Raw genomic sequence first — 14,748 nt, 5'->3', positions numbered from 1 at the left:
TCTCTGTCTGGGAAGTCTGCAGAATTAAAGAGCTTATTGTAATATCTTTGCGGTTCCAGTATGCAGAAAGAGCAGGCAATGGATGTTTCCGCTTTGGAAGAAAAATCATACATTTCCACTTACTGCAATTCTAGATCTCCCCGCCTTGCATCCCTGGAGATAGCAAGCAGCTTATTACACACGTGTGTCTGCTGATGGCAAAGCAGAGAGGAAAGAAAGAAATCCAGTGTTTCAGGTGTTGCTGCAGCTAATGGTGTTGTCAGTCATAGATTCTAGTGAAAGGTGCAGCAGAAATATTTAAGGCATGACAGAATTTCTACTATTTCAGTTGGGATTGTGCTGGTACATCAGGGACTTCATCCTGCAACAAAACACGCCACATTTCTGGAACAAATTTTGCTGTTGGGAGGAGAAGAGCAATGAAATTAGTCTTTGTTTCTGTGTTACCCATTAGTCTTTCTGCCTTTTTTTGTGCCCCTAGGATTATCCTTCCCTAGCACTTCTTGGGGAGAAACTCGCTGAAAACAACATCCACCTGATTTTCGCTGTTACAAAAAGTCATTACGTCCTGTACAAGGTAAGCGCTGCTGAGCCGCCCGGGCTGGGGGGAGATTTAAACGCCTCTGGAAAGCATCTTCCTGCTGCAGCCGCAAGCGCGCGTGCGCGTGGCCACGTGCTGCCCGCGGGGCTGGCAGGGGCAGGCAGATGCGGGCAGGCGAAGCTCAGCCTGCCGTCCCTTCCCGCGAGTCCTTTCAGTGAAAAGCACTAAAGCTCCTTACAGCAAACAGATATATATGTTAGTGAGCATGCGAAGACCTAAAATAGACTCCAGCTTAATCTTGATGTTCGGATGGCTGCCAGCTGTGCAGCATGCGAGAGAGCAGAAACCTGTTCAACCCATTCTGCTGTGACTTAATCCCATTACCTAATCGCGCGCAGTGTTTCTGCCCAGCTGTGTTTTTCCATCACGGAGTCCAGGGCCCTGACGTGCCACATATAGTTTGAACTCCCTCGCCATCCCCGCTCTCCCCTCCGAAAGGAAAAGGTGACCTGAGTCGCAAGGGCCGGCCTGTGTCTGGAGCTGCCCGGCAGGGTTTCGCTCCTCTGCGGATGCAGGGGAGGTGTTTCAGGCGGGGTTGCTTTTGGAAACCTCTGCTCTGGCTCTCGAGGCTCGAGGAAAAACAACAAGCAGCTGCGTTGCTACCGTCGAGATGCTGCTGCTTGCCTACGGAGAGCGGGAGGGCTGAGCTCGTTCTCCACCCCCTCTCCCGGGGATGCTCGCAGGTCGTGAGGCGAGATGGGGCAGCCGCACCTCCCTCCCCGCGGTGCCGGCTCTTGCCAGTGCGCAGTGGCTGGGTCTTGCCCCCTCCGGCAGCAGACCTGGGTCCGTTAGTCCCCGTCCCGTGGCCATGAGCTTTGCTTAGCATTCAACGTGCCCTGTTAGCAATGCTTTGCTTTCAAAAGCTCCACGTTAACGGGAGCCAAACTGTTCCGTGTACGCCACTGGATGATGGTGCAGGGTGTGTGGCCGGTGTCCCTGGCAGGGGGTCGGTCCCTCCTCGTGCTCTGCTTTCCTTTCTGCATCTCAACATTTTCTTTGATTTTCTTTTTTTCCCCCAAGAACTTTACCGCCTTAATTCCTGGGACGACAGTGGAGATTTTGCACAAAGACTCCAAGAATATCATCGAGCTGATCGTCAAGGCCTACAACGTAAGTGCATTTTAATACCGCAGCTGCTGTCGTGCAAAGTGCCAAGAGCTCAGCCAGCTCGCCTCTCCCCAGCGTGCTCCACCCGGCTTGGCCGCCTCCCTCCCTGGTCCTCTGTACGCTGCCGGAGCTGGGGCATCTGCCCTGGGAAGGGAAACAAGGCGTGTGAGGTGGAGAAGGAGCACAGGGATACCCAAGGGAGCCTGCAGCACAGCAGAGTTTTCACCCCACGGCTCTCGTATGCAGAATTACCCTCAAAATACAGCCCCGATCTAAAACAACTCTCTCTCAGAGCACCCTACCAGTAGGTAAAATAGATTATTTCTTTGCTATCTGATGTTCAGAGGCCTCCCGAGGATGTGACCAGGCTCCAGCTAAGGTCACATCCTTGCGTTGGTCTTCATGCAGCGCAAGTTGGTCCTCAGCACCCATGAGCATCACCATGTCTCTTAGGTCCCAAAGGAGCCCTGCCTATGTGGCATTGCCAGGGCAGCCTGCCCTGCCGCAGTGGGGCCCATGGAGGACAACAAAGGACCTGCAGTTGTACTGCTGACCTGATGTTGTCCATCTCCATGGAGATCAGGGGAGCAGATCAATTAGAAGCAGCTAAATTGCATGTTCGTTGGGTAGTTAGTTGTTGACATTTCTGTTGACTTCTCCCTGAATTCTTATGGGTTGGCTCTTCGTGCTCCTGGAAGCATATTGCTGTTTTGGTGCTGGGCATGGAGATCTGACCCCATAATGGGTCAGCCTTCAGGTAGGGTTCTTCATGCATGGGACCTGTGAACACAGCTTTTGATGGCTGCAAGCTCTTCTTAGTACTACGCTCATTAGTGCAAGGGAGCGAGGAAGGACTTCTTTGGAGGAGTTCACACATCCAGAGGTCATGCAGGATTGTGCTGTGCTTTGCATGACCTGTAACATTCATCTTTTCTTCCCCCCCAGCTCCCTGCACTTAAAGCAGCCTTTGGTTAAAGCAGCATTTGGTTATGCCCTTGGGAAGAGTGCTGCCCAAAGCTTCACCCTTTGAAGAAAGGCAATGAGCAGCTAATGCTGCTAACAAGGCCCTGGACATACTGCAAAACAAAAGCCCAGTTGTCCCAGTTTGTCCCCTTGAGGAAAGAGGGTCTTGTGGCTGAGATGCTTGGCTGGGGAGAAAGAAATGAACGTTCACTCCACATTGACTTTGCATGTGGTCTCAGCGCTATCATGTGAAAACCTCCCTTTGCCTCAGCTTCCCAGCTGTAACATGCATCCGTGCCTCCATTTCACCACCCCTCAAGCCTTTGTGGATAGATACAAGCTGATGAAAACTGTTGGGGACCTGATGCCCCCACCTCTGCTCCCTCCTCTTTCTCCTCTTTGCTTGTGAGCTTTCCAGTGTAGCTGGCTAGAAACCACTAGGATGCTGAGACCATGGTGCCCCGCGGAAGGAGCTGTGGGGGATGATACGCTGCTGAGACTGGGGCTGGTTTCTTGCCTGTTCAGCTGGGTGGTGGGTGCGGGCTGGGACCCCCGGGCATGCTGCCGGGAGCTGGCAGCTCCTGCCTGTGCTGCGGGCATGGGAAACCTGGCACCCGCCCAGCCCGTCTCCTCTTGGTAGCTTTGTTTTTTTCGTGAAATGAAGGAGGAAGTTCTCACTGAGGGAGAAGGCTAAAGTTTCTGTTTCCTAAGTGGGAGTGAACCTTTTTTAATTCCTCACAGAAAGGAAACTCTGTGCTTAGAGAAACCCATCACCTGCGACAGGGACCGTCTCCTCCTGCGAGGTGGCAGTGGTTGGTGCTCTGGGTCTGGGCTCAGACTCTCCCCTTCAGTGCTTCAGCCGTCTCTGGTCCTCTCTTGTCTGCTTCCCTCCACTAATGCGTACATCAGACTTGCTCAGGGCTTACGTTACCCCCAAGATCCCTTTCCCCCTTCTCTTCATCTTCCATCTCCCTTTTTCTTCTGCCCAGCGTGCTGTCACCTCTCCCTCATCCGGCAGGGCCTGAAGCAAAAGAGAAGGGGCACTGCTTTTTTCTCTGCCCTAAGAAAAAAAACCTTTCCCCCAAATCTCAACACGCCTGGGAGATGGAAAGGCTCCTGGCGGGCTGTGCCTCGTAGTAGCTAGGTTTGGACCAAAGGGAGAAAATGGGACACTGGTTTAGAAACTGCTTTTCTAAACCCAAGCCAGGCAGGTCTCAGATGTGTTTCTCATTACACTACTGATGGGTTTCCCATGGCGGGTGGCCTTCACATCAGCCATCCCTGGAGCTGCTGCCGGTTCAGGATTTCCTTGTTTTTACACTGAAAGGATCCAGTCTTGGAATTTCCCCCAGGCTACAGCAAACAGCTTTATTTCAGGCAGAGACATTGCTCCATCTCAGGGCCAGGTCCTTCCTCTAGGTCTCTCCAGTGTCCTCCGCTTGTCCCTGAAGGCACAGCAGGCTTAGGGGCCACCAAACAACACAGCAGCAAAATCTGCAGTTGCCCTTAGTGGTGGCTGCGGTGCTGTGAGAAGGTATTGCTGTGTAATGGTGCAAAGTGGCTAATAATAATAGCATTACAATTAAGCTAATAGCATTATTATATAGGGCTAATAAGAGACCTTGGCATCTCTGTAAGAACATTGGGAGGGCCCATGCAAGGTCATAGCAAGGGTTGGCCTGGTGTCCTGTCTTCTGCCATGCCCCAGATGAGATGCTCTGGGCAGGAAGATGAGAGGGCATCATCAGTGTGACAGCTAATTCCTATGGGATAATTTTGGGCAGAGCGGTATGTTCAGCTTTACCAACATGCACGGCATTGAGCCTGCAAGCGATAGATGCTCTGTATGGTCCAAATTGCCACCCCACGAATGGCTCCTCCGTTACAGCAGAGAGATGGGAAATTATTCCTTTCTCTCCTCAAGGGCTGTTTAGGTTCACCCAGCCAAAACTCATTTATTTTCTGCCTGTTCCCAAAAGTGTTAGCTCTTTGCTGGCGTGTGAACCATGGTTTTGTTATCACATGTACTGGTAAGAGGTCTGAATTAGCACTTTTCCTTAATCTGGCCACATTGGTAAGGACTGGCGACAAGGGGGAGAGGGATGGAGCTGCAAGCTGGCCTTGGAAAATAAGTGTATTTGTACAAAAAGCTCCATTTTGAAAACCTTTGTGGTTTTTGGACACCACTCATAAAAAAATCAGTTCCAGCCATTGGAAGAATTAAACAAAACAACCTCATTCCGACTTAATACTTATAAACTTCATTTTGTTTTGACTTAAAAAGTCTGTGCGTGCAGCAGGGCGGAGAGATGAGAAGCAGAAGAAAGGGGGTAAGAGCAAACCAAAACCTCGCTGATGGAAAACGTTTTTCACTTTGAAAAGTTTCATAAAGAAAGAGATTTTTCATTTCTTTTTTCCCATGGTGGTGTTTCCAGCTGATACATCTGAAAGAGTACTTTTTGTTTGGCATTTTCTCCTAAGAGGGAAAATGTATTTTTGTGACCAGGTGAAGTCAAGAAAGCAGGACAGAGTTAGTGCAGTTTTACGCCTTCTCTATGCTGTATGACAGACGTCACAGGACGACTGCCAGTGGAGAATCAGACTTTGCGCTTTGCTAAGGGGCTGGTTTATGGGGAGGAGGAGGTGCAGATGTGCGCAGGAGGCTCTGACCTTCAGCTCAGAGATGCTCCATTTGTGCTCGAGAATGTTTTCTTCTTTCTTTTTCTTGTGCATCTGTATCTTTTCAATGCAGGCTACAGTGGTCATCACACTTGTCCTAGAGGGCATAAGCCACCCACAGGGGTTGTAGGCAACTAGACTCCCCATAAGTCTAGTTGCATTCATCAGAAGTCTCCTGGGCTGGTTAAGTCAAACCCAAATGTCAATGTGTGTGCAAGGGTGATTTTTTTTCATATAGGTGCAGAGATGTCCTAGCCACCCTCTGGAAACATCAGAAGAGACTAAAGCAGAAGAAACCCACCTGCCTTTGGGAACCTGACGGTTTGCTTTCCCATTGTGTTTCTAGAGTATTCGGTCCAAGGTGGAGCTTACAGTCTGGGACAGCCCTGAGGACATTGGCTTGACCTTCACTGCCACGTGCCAGGATGGGTTGTCCTATCCTGGGCTCAGGAAGTGTGGGGATCTCAAAATAGGAGATACGGTGAGTCTGCCTTTCAGTGTGTCCCCTGGAGAGGCTGTTTCACCCTCCGTGCAGCCGCTTACCGCTCTCAATGAGTGGTCCTGGGCAATAAAATACAGCTTTGCTCATCTTCCTCTGCTCTCCTGACGCCATGCCATGTCAATAAAGCCACGGAGAGTGGCTTTGCTAGAATTGACTCTGGGTGGTATAGATCAGCCCAGGGTAGCTGTGAGGAAAGAGGAAATACAGTCATCTTGTCTACAGCACCCTTAGCCAAAAGGTCTTGATCAGGCAGCAGGACACAATAGTCAAGAATGGGCTCTTTTTTCCTGTAATCCCAGATATTCACGTCATGCTCTCACCTGTGAAATTTTTATTGCCGTGGTCTGCTGGTCTTTTCCTGGTCCATTGAATATTCAAGGTTTTCTTGTTATTGTTTGAGAATCCTGGCTTGTATTGGCATCCTGGCTTGTATCAGAAATAGTGTGGCCAGCAGGAGCAGGGAAGTGATTGTCCCCCTGTACTTGGCACTGGTGAGGCTGCACCTCAAATACTGTGTTCAGTTTTGGGCTCCTCAGTACAGGAAAGACCTTGAGGTGCTGAAGTGATCCAAAGAAGAGCAATGAAGCTGCTGAAGGGTCTGGGGCACAAGTCTTATGAGGAGCAGCTGAGGGAACTGGGGTTGTTTAGCCTGGAGAAAAGGAGGCTGAGGGGAGACCTCATCGCTCTCTACACCTACCTGAAAGGAGGTTGTAGCGAGGTGGGTGCTGGTCTCTTTTCCCAAGGGTAACAAGTGATAGGACAAGAGGAAACAGCCTCAAGTTGCACCAGGGGAGGTTTAGATTGGATATTAGGAAAAATTTCTTCATCGGAAGGGTTGTCAAGCATTGGAACAGGCTGCCCAGGGAAGTGGTTGCATCACCATCCCTGGAGGTATTTAAAAGACATGTAGCTGTGACGCTTAGGGACATGGTTTAGTGGTGGACTTGGCAGTGTTAGCTTAACGGTTGGACTTGATGATCTTAAGGGTCTTTTCCAACCTAAATGATTCAATGAGTCTAATCTAAACCTGTCTTTTCCCGGAGTGAAGAGTTCATGGTTAACTTCGGAGGTATTGCCAAAAAAGACAGAGTGCCCAGAAAGGCAGCAACCCTCCTCTCGTGTGTTCAGTTCCTAGGGTTATTGGATGGCAGCACAGGCTAAAAATATAGTTTGCCCCTTAATGTTAACAGTATACACAGCATAATCCATCCTGTGCTTTTTTATAAAAAAACCAGAGAAGCTAAACTTTGCTTGTTTAAATTGAATACTGGTGCAGATCAGTGAGTTGCTGGGCTGTGGTGCTGGGGCAAGAGGGCTCAGACCAGCAGGGAACCCCCTCCCCTTCTCCAGGCTTTTGCTGTCTGCAAGGACGTGGGTGCAGGTTCGTTAGCAGCCTGATTGCCTTATTTGAGAAGAGTGACTCTGCAAACATACCAGAGCTCTAAGCGCTGAGGCATATAAAAATAGTTTGAAAGAGTCAACAGTAGCTGGATTTTTACCAGGCCAAATAAGGATCATGCAAAGTGTTAAAAAGGGAGGTGGCCTCTTCTTTTTTAGCTGACTTTACTGGATCTCTGATGGACGGGTAAAAGCAATCCCTGTAGCTAGGCATGTGCCCTCCTTGTTCCCACAGCGAAGCCTGAGCCCCTGACGTAGCAGAGTTAATCTGGTGGTTGATCCTGGGCTCCCGGCTTTGGCATGAGCAGGGGGGTTGCCCCAGCTGCTGCAGCTTGTGCCGTAATGGGGTTTGGCAGCGGGTGCAGCAGGGAGCCAGCACTGGTACCTCTCCCATTTTAGGTGCACCCAAGTATCGAGGTGCCTGCACAGGCAGACATGCCACAGGATCGTGGGGTCCCGTCCCTCCATCCCCTCTTGTTCAGCTGCTCTCTGCTCCATTGCTTCCACGTGGATCAAGATTTGACTCCTGCTAAGAAAGTGTCCCCAAAGAGGATAACACTGGCACTGGGTCCACCTAATCTGCCAGCGTTTAGTCCTGGGGCCGTGGGTGTCAGAGGGTGAATGGGAGCAGGATTACCCTGATCCCTTTAGCTTGCTTTCTGATCTCCTTCTGCTCTGTAATTTGAGCTCGTTGCCTAATTGCTTCAGGCCTTGGGAATGGGAGGGGGTCAAGGGAGGTTTCCTGGGGGTGCAGCTCTCCCGGCTGGGGGTGGCTGCTATGCCGCCGTCTGCACGTCGCCCCTCGGCATGTGGGATGGCGCAGGCAGTGAGAGCTCGAGGTGACCCCAGATGTCTCCAGAGAAAAATCATTCCCTCCTGATGGCTAGGAAAGGGGCTCGTTTCCTTGGAATAAAGTTAATCCTCTTTGCTAACCAGCAGCTCCAGGCAGTGCTGGCCGGACCAAGACCCCCACCGAACAGCAGGATTAAATTAGGGGCCATTCAAGCGGCCATAGGATGGTCTTGGTTTTCCCGAGGAGAAAATCCCTGACACTGGATTGTAGCAACAGAAAATGAATAGGGGGGTGATGTATAACCATGTAATGATGTATAACCCTTCTGAAGTGTCCTGGTTTCAGCTGGGATAGAGTTAGTTTTCTTTCTAGTAGCTGGTATAGTGTTATGTTTTAGGTTCAGTATGAGAAGAGTGTTGATAACACGCTGATGTTTTCAGTTGTTGCTCAGTAGTGTTTAGACTAAGGCAAGGATTTTTCAGCTTCTCATGCCCAGCCAGCAAGAAGGCTGGAGGGGCACAAGAAGTTGGGAGGGGACACAGCCAGGGCAGCTGACCCAAACTGGCCAAAGGGGTATTCCAGACCATGTGACGTCATGCCCAGTATATAAACTGGGGGGAGTTGGCTGGGATTGCTGCTGGGAACTAACTGGGCATCGGTTGGCAAGTGGTGAGCAATTGCATTGTGTATCGCTTGTATACTCCAATTCTTTTATTATTGTTGTCATTTTATTATTGTTGTTATAGTCATTATTAGTTTCTTCCTTTCTGTTCTACCAAACTGTTCTTATCTCAACCCACGAGTTTTACTTTTTTTCCGATTTTCTCCTCCATCCTACTGGGTAGGAGGGGGAGTGAGTGAGCGGCTGCGTGGTGCTTAGTTACCGTCTCGGGTTAAACCACGACATGAAGCCAGTCTTAATAGAAGCATCCATCAAAGTGGCCAGTTAGGAGCGTGCTGAAAGCTTGGGACTGTGTGAATGATGCACATCTCTATTTGCAGATCAGGATTCCCATAAAACCTTCTAAATCTGTGACCTTGTAGTCACCTTGGGCCCTTGTGCTACGTTTGTTAGATCCTTGATAGTGCTTGGTTTCAACAGAGTTTATTATTTTTAACAGCATGAATACCAGCCTGTTTGGTAGAGTTTTGCCCTGTTTATTTCATGGGAACAGGCAGGTTCCTTCCCGCTTCACAGAAACCAGTGCTCCCTGATGGGGAAAATTACTGCTAACGGCTGACAGAAGAGTTTTAAAGCGTTAGGGATGCCAAACGCCTCTTGGAACCGGCAGATGTTGGTGCATTGAGCTGCAGATGCCCTTGCTAGACATGCAATTGTTTGGGGGTTTTTTGCACACCTGGGAGCGAAGCTCAATGCGGTGAGCGTGGCCCCGCTCCGGGGAATTGCTCCATGGCTTTTCCTCGGGACCCTTGCCCTTCCCTCCTGCCTTGCCTCCCAGGACACCCTTGATGGCCATTTTGGGGCCGTGCGTGTTAACTTACACCTCAACCTGTCCCCCCGCCAGGTTTCCTTCGAGGTGGCCGTGGAGGCGCGGAGCTGCCCCGCCGAGGACACCTCCCACGCCTTCACCATCAAGCCCGCCGGCTTTCGGGACACGCTGGAGGTGGCGGTGACCTACAACTGCCTCTGCGGCTGCACCGGCCGCGCCGCGCCGGCCAGCGGCAAGTGCAGCGGCAACGGGACCTATGCCTGCGGGCTGTGCGAGTGCGACGCCGGCTACCTGGGGGCCAGGTGCGAGTGCGAGGAGGGTGCCAGCGGGGACATGCACCACGCCATGTGCCGGGAGGCGGAGGGCAAACCCCTCTGCAGCGGGAGAGGGGAGTGCAGCTGCAACCAGTGCCTCTGCTACGAGAGCGAGTTCGGAAACATCTACGGGCCCTTCTGCGAGTGCGACGACTTCTCCTGCGCCAGGTACAAGGGAGTCCTCTGCTCAGGTAGGAGCCTTTCCTCCCTCGCACCCTCCGCTTCGCGGGCGTGGGGAATCCGCCCCGAAACGGGGAAGGCTGCTGGGCTGGTGCGTGCAGGCTGCGTCTGCCCCGCCTGCCCAAATCTGCCCTCTTTCTGGCGGGATCTGTGCTCCCTTTCTTTTCTTTATGGAAAAAAGGAAGGAGACGTTTAAGTGCATCCACACTAATGAGCAAAATTGCATTATCCCCATCAGAACTGAGTTTCCAGCATTAGAGTGAAAGGCGCTCTCCTTGCAGGCTTCTCCTCTGCCCGGGTCCTACGGAGATGAACAGTCTTGGCTTTGGTGTCGTTATTTTGACGCAACCACGCACATCTTTTGCACACTGAAGTATATCCCTAGGAAAGAGTAAACCAGCACAGGCTTGAATCCTCTGAAGCTTTTTGGTGTCGTCTTTGGTTGGATTTCTTCTACATGTGCCATCCTTCCCTGCGTAGGCAGAAACAGTCTTTTTTTAAAGATAAGCATTTGAAGTAATCCTCTGGTGCAGCGCAGGTGAAAGGAAAGGTTGTGTTTCAGTCTGTTACTTATTAGAGAAGATCTGTGTTAAAGATTCCTAAAGGTATTTCAGGTATAGATTTTTCTGCCCACTGGGAAAACAAGTCGTTCACTGAGAAAGATGTAGTCGGTCAGCTTTGCTTAAGCAAAGGTAGAGGAGTTATTTAGCTGTGTTTGCTAGACTGGCTTTAATTCCTTGTCAGTCCGAGGTCACATAATTTACCTTGCACATAATTGCCTGGATCAGCCCTTGGACATAATTCCCTCAGTTGGAGCCGGGCAAAAGGTTACTCTTTAAAATTTGCCTGCTTTCAAGCAAGTAAAATATTTCCTTGACTGAAAATCTTGGGCAAAATTTCCAAACCAAGTGTAAGCTTGGAAAAATAGCTGTTTTTCACATTTTCTCCAGGGAAGTGGTGGGGTTTTTCCCCACTGTTTATCTTGCCCTGCGTGTTTCTGAGCTGGGCAGTGAGTGATGGGGCACCTTTTGGTTGCGAGTTTCTGGCTGTTTGAGACAATGTTAGGTGAGTAGAGGATGTTCACGCTTATTTTCCTGTAGCCTGGCTAGTGATGTTTTGGCACTGCTGAAGATGAGGCAGGCGATACCCCGGTTTTTGGCTTTGCCTTGGGGCTCCCTGCTGCAGAGCAGTGAGAAAGGCCAGTACCACCTTCCACAGTGACTGCCCCGGACCGGGAGGGCTGGGGCTCTCCCTGCTGATGCAGGAGCCGAAAGAAGGGTGAGCAAGCAGGAAAAAGGTATTTGAAAGTAGGTGGGGGCAAAAATAAACTCAACTGTGAAGTAATTAAGAGCAGTACTGCCTGGGGGTTCTCCCTATGACCATATTGCTTTGATAGCATAATCCCACCCAAAAGGAGTGTATTTAATAGCAAGCAGGGCAGCGATACTATAGAGGGGTTGGAATTTACTGGTGTAGCAGTTGATACTCCAAGAGAAGGACACTCCTTTGCTCAAATTTCCTTTTCATCAGGAGAGCCAGAGCTCTGCCACTCTGCAGGAAAGCAAGCTATGTGTCTTCTGTTGCACCTGCTTTCTTCTGTTCCTGTGGAGGGCTTCTGGTGCTAGGAAGAGCAGCATAGCTGGTTTGGGATTTGCCAGAGTTTTTTAAAGTCATTTAAAAGCCCTTTTTATAGCTATGAAAGAACACAAAGGGTGGGCTGAGGCCAAGTGGCCTCTTTGCTCTAGGGGTGGGATGGAGTCTGGCATGGCTGCGTGGGGTGGGGTGGTTCTCCCTATGCCTCCTGGCATTTCTATTGCTGTTGGTTGGTTGGCTTTTTCTTTTTTTAAATTCCAGCAGTTAGAATGCTAAATCTGAGCTGTAGCAAGCACCATGCCAATGACATAATATTTTAAGGTGGTTTGGTCAGCCCAAGAGGTTTGGGGCTTCACCAGCCCACCAAAAATGTCAGAGCTTGTACAGTGGGGCTGTCCCCAAAGCTGCCCCTAACAACCAGCCCTTGGCTACACAAGCATCTCTGGTGGCTTCCACCAGACGTGTGCTCTCTCCTTCCTACAAATGAGGCCTTCTTGAAAAAGACCATATGTTTAGCTTGACACTGAACATCTCAGTCCACCAGCATGTGTAGACTTGGCAGCCAGGGGAGTTTGGGTGCAGGATGTCCCTCAGGGTGGTCGTGTAGAGTCCAGTCACTGCTTTTGTTCCTGCAAGGGGGAGAAGTGACATCCTGCCCTCCCTCTGTCTTTTCCTGGGCACAGTGTTTGTCCCGCAAAGGCTCTGGCATCCTGGTGCCCACCACTCTTGCAGGCTGAATCCCACTGTGAGGGGAGACCCAACAGGTTTTAGCAAATGCAGAAACCGAAAAAAGCAGCATGGAGGGAGCTGTCACTTTGCTGTAGATGGTTGTTGTCTCCATCCTTGTTTGGGAGTTGCTTGGCTTGGACCCATGAGGGGAACTCATCACTGTTGTCAACGGCTTTGTTTATATTGTATGAGTCTTCTGGTAGTGTAGAAGGCACTTAATGCCTCTCAGTGTATTTCTGATGACTGTATTTTGAACAGCTTTTTCACCCCAAAGGAACCCAACCTCAGTTTTAGCACATGGGCTATGGTGTCCCCTGTTAAATGCATTTACACCTGCCCAAGCTGTTGAACAAGACTGTATAATGAACCTCTGAGCACCCATCCCCGACAGAGCAGGTGGGAAAGCAGCCAGTCCAACTCAGCCTGAGGTTTGGGGGAGCACGAGGAGGCAAGCACAGTTTTCCAAGCTGAGAAACAAAAATCCATGCATGCAAACTGCTTTGCATGTACGTGGCCCTGCTTTTTGCATGCCTCAGCTCAGAGGCACTGTGAGCCCATCACCAGCCAGCCTGGGCATTTCTTCCTTTTATGATCCGGAGCAAAGCTGTCCCAATTGAGTCACTGCCATGACACAGGGCTGGGCAGCAGATTGCGCTCAGGCATCCCATATTCCCAGCGAAAGCCACAGCAGGGTTGAAACAGTCTGAAATGAACTTTAAGCTTCTTGTCTCTTGGTACTCAGTCCTTTGGCCAGCAAAAGTGTTTTCATTCTTGGGTCCATTTATAAATATCGGCACCTCATTTTGTCAGGGTTTGGAGGAGAGATGACTGCAGGCAGTGCTGCATACAGCTCCTGTCCTTTTGTAGCCCCACCCCCCCTCCCCCCACCCCCCCGGTGTGAAGTGGAGAAGCAGATTTTGGGTGGGAGATAACCTAAAGGAGAAGCAAGAATTCAATTCCTGTTAGTGGGAAGTTTAATGTGCCTCCTGCATCTGTGAGGCAGGCGGGAAAAGGAGTCATTTATAACGTCATAAATGTTGATTCAAGTTGCATCCATCTCTTAGTCAATGCTGCTTAGTCACTAATAAGTGGCGTTTGTTCTGCTGCTCCCCGAGTCCACTTAACAACTCGTAGCTGTTTCAAACCATTAATCCAGCTTCTGGAAGGGCCATCAGGGATGGTTTGCAGAAGTGTTCTTTTCCTCCAAAAGAGATGCAACTGGGTTATCCACAGCATCGTGCTCTGACAAAGCGGGCAATTGCTTCCCAAATCCCTGAATGCTTTGTTCCCGGTTTTTCTCTGGACGGAGAAGTTACCCTCTTACATTGAGACGTTCAGCACATCGCTCTGGCCTCTACTCTGAAATGTGGGTGGCTGCAGGAAAGGGGAAAAGAGCTCTCCCGCCTGCAGCCCAGCTCAGGAAGGGGCAGCTGGCTGCACGGCCCAGTGGCTTTTGAACCCCTTGGCTGCCTGCCAGGCAGTTTGACAAAGGAGGAAACATCTCGGCACTAATTGCATTCCTGAAGGTCCCATAAAACTAGGTGGCAAGAAGGAGGAGAGGCCCCGGTGAGGGCATCACAAGTTTGCCTCTAATGAAGAGAGGCTGGCTCGCCAGAGGCCAAGCTTCATTAGCTTCAGTGCTGCAGACCTATTTTTTTCTTGGAGGAGGGGATGCAGAGTAGTACAGCATCGTCTTTACTTTGGTGTCTCTAGAGAAATTTCCCCTTAACTGTCACCGCTGTTACCTGGCTCCATGTGGGTGTCGTTTGTGCGCTCTTCAGCCTGGGACTGTGGTTTTGCACAGGAACACCATTACCAAGGCATAAGTAAAGAGCACCCACCACGCTGCAAGCCATTTCTACCCCTAAAACACAAAGGATCTCATCCCGAAAATCCATACTGCCTGAGTACCACACAGACTGCTGATGTTGGTGCAGCTTTGTGGGATCAGGTCTTTTGTGGTTTCCCTTCTCCATTTTTTTAGAATTAGACAATAAATCAGATTTATAAACACCTTGCAATTGTAAATCGAGCCCTGCAACTTCTCTCTAGCTCTTAAGCATCTGCGAGCATCATAACTGGTTAAGATGACAAGATCATGGCTGGCTAAAGCATGGTGAGATGGCGATGCCTCGGAGCGCAGGAGCCAGGAGTCAGGCCTCGTTTGCAGGTACAGGGCTTCCAGTGTCACAAAAAGCTCGGGTCGGCAATAAAGCATCGGGTGTCAAATTCGCAAATACATGCAAGTGCCAGAATCACTTCTGAAATGGGATTTGGGAAGTGACAGCTCATTGAAAATCTGTGGCTTGTTTCACAGAGAATAGCCAAGCTGACGTGCGATGCGGCTCCAGCTGCCCTGCAGAAACCACTTCAAAAACTGCTGAGGATGTACAAGTCCTCAGTATTTATTTCTGAATGCTTCCCTTTCTTGGTTTTAT

At 50.3% G+C, this 14,748-nt stretch overlaps 1 protein-coding gene across 1 annotated transcript in view; it reads left to right on the top strand.

The window, feature by feature from the left end:
• Positions 1–14,748, top strand: part of ITGB5 (integrin subunit beta 5) — a 64,278-nt gene that overhangs the window by 28,849 nt on the left and 20,681 nt on the right. Inside the window, exons 7-10 of the mRNA XM_052792486.1 lie at positions 482–577; positions 1,622–1,711; positions 5,697–5,831; positions 9,570–9,999. Coding sequence (XP_052648446.1) covers positions 482–577; positions 1,622–1,711; positions 5,697–5,831; positions 9,570–9,999 — 751 coding nt within the window. The remainder of the gene's footprint in view (positions 1–481; positions 578–1,621; positions 1,712–5,696; positions 5,832–9,569; positions 10,000–14,748) is intronic.

This window comes from Harpia harpyja, chromosome 7 (assembly GCF_026419915.1).
Source record: "Harpia harpyja isolate bHarHar1 chromosome 7, bHarHar1 primary haplotype, whole genome shotgun sequence".
Lineage (NCBI taxonomy): Eukaryota > Metazoa > Chordata > Aves > Accipitriformes > Accipitridae > Harpia > Harpia harpyja.
This window is presented reverse-complemented; position numbering and strand designations above follow the sequence as displayed.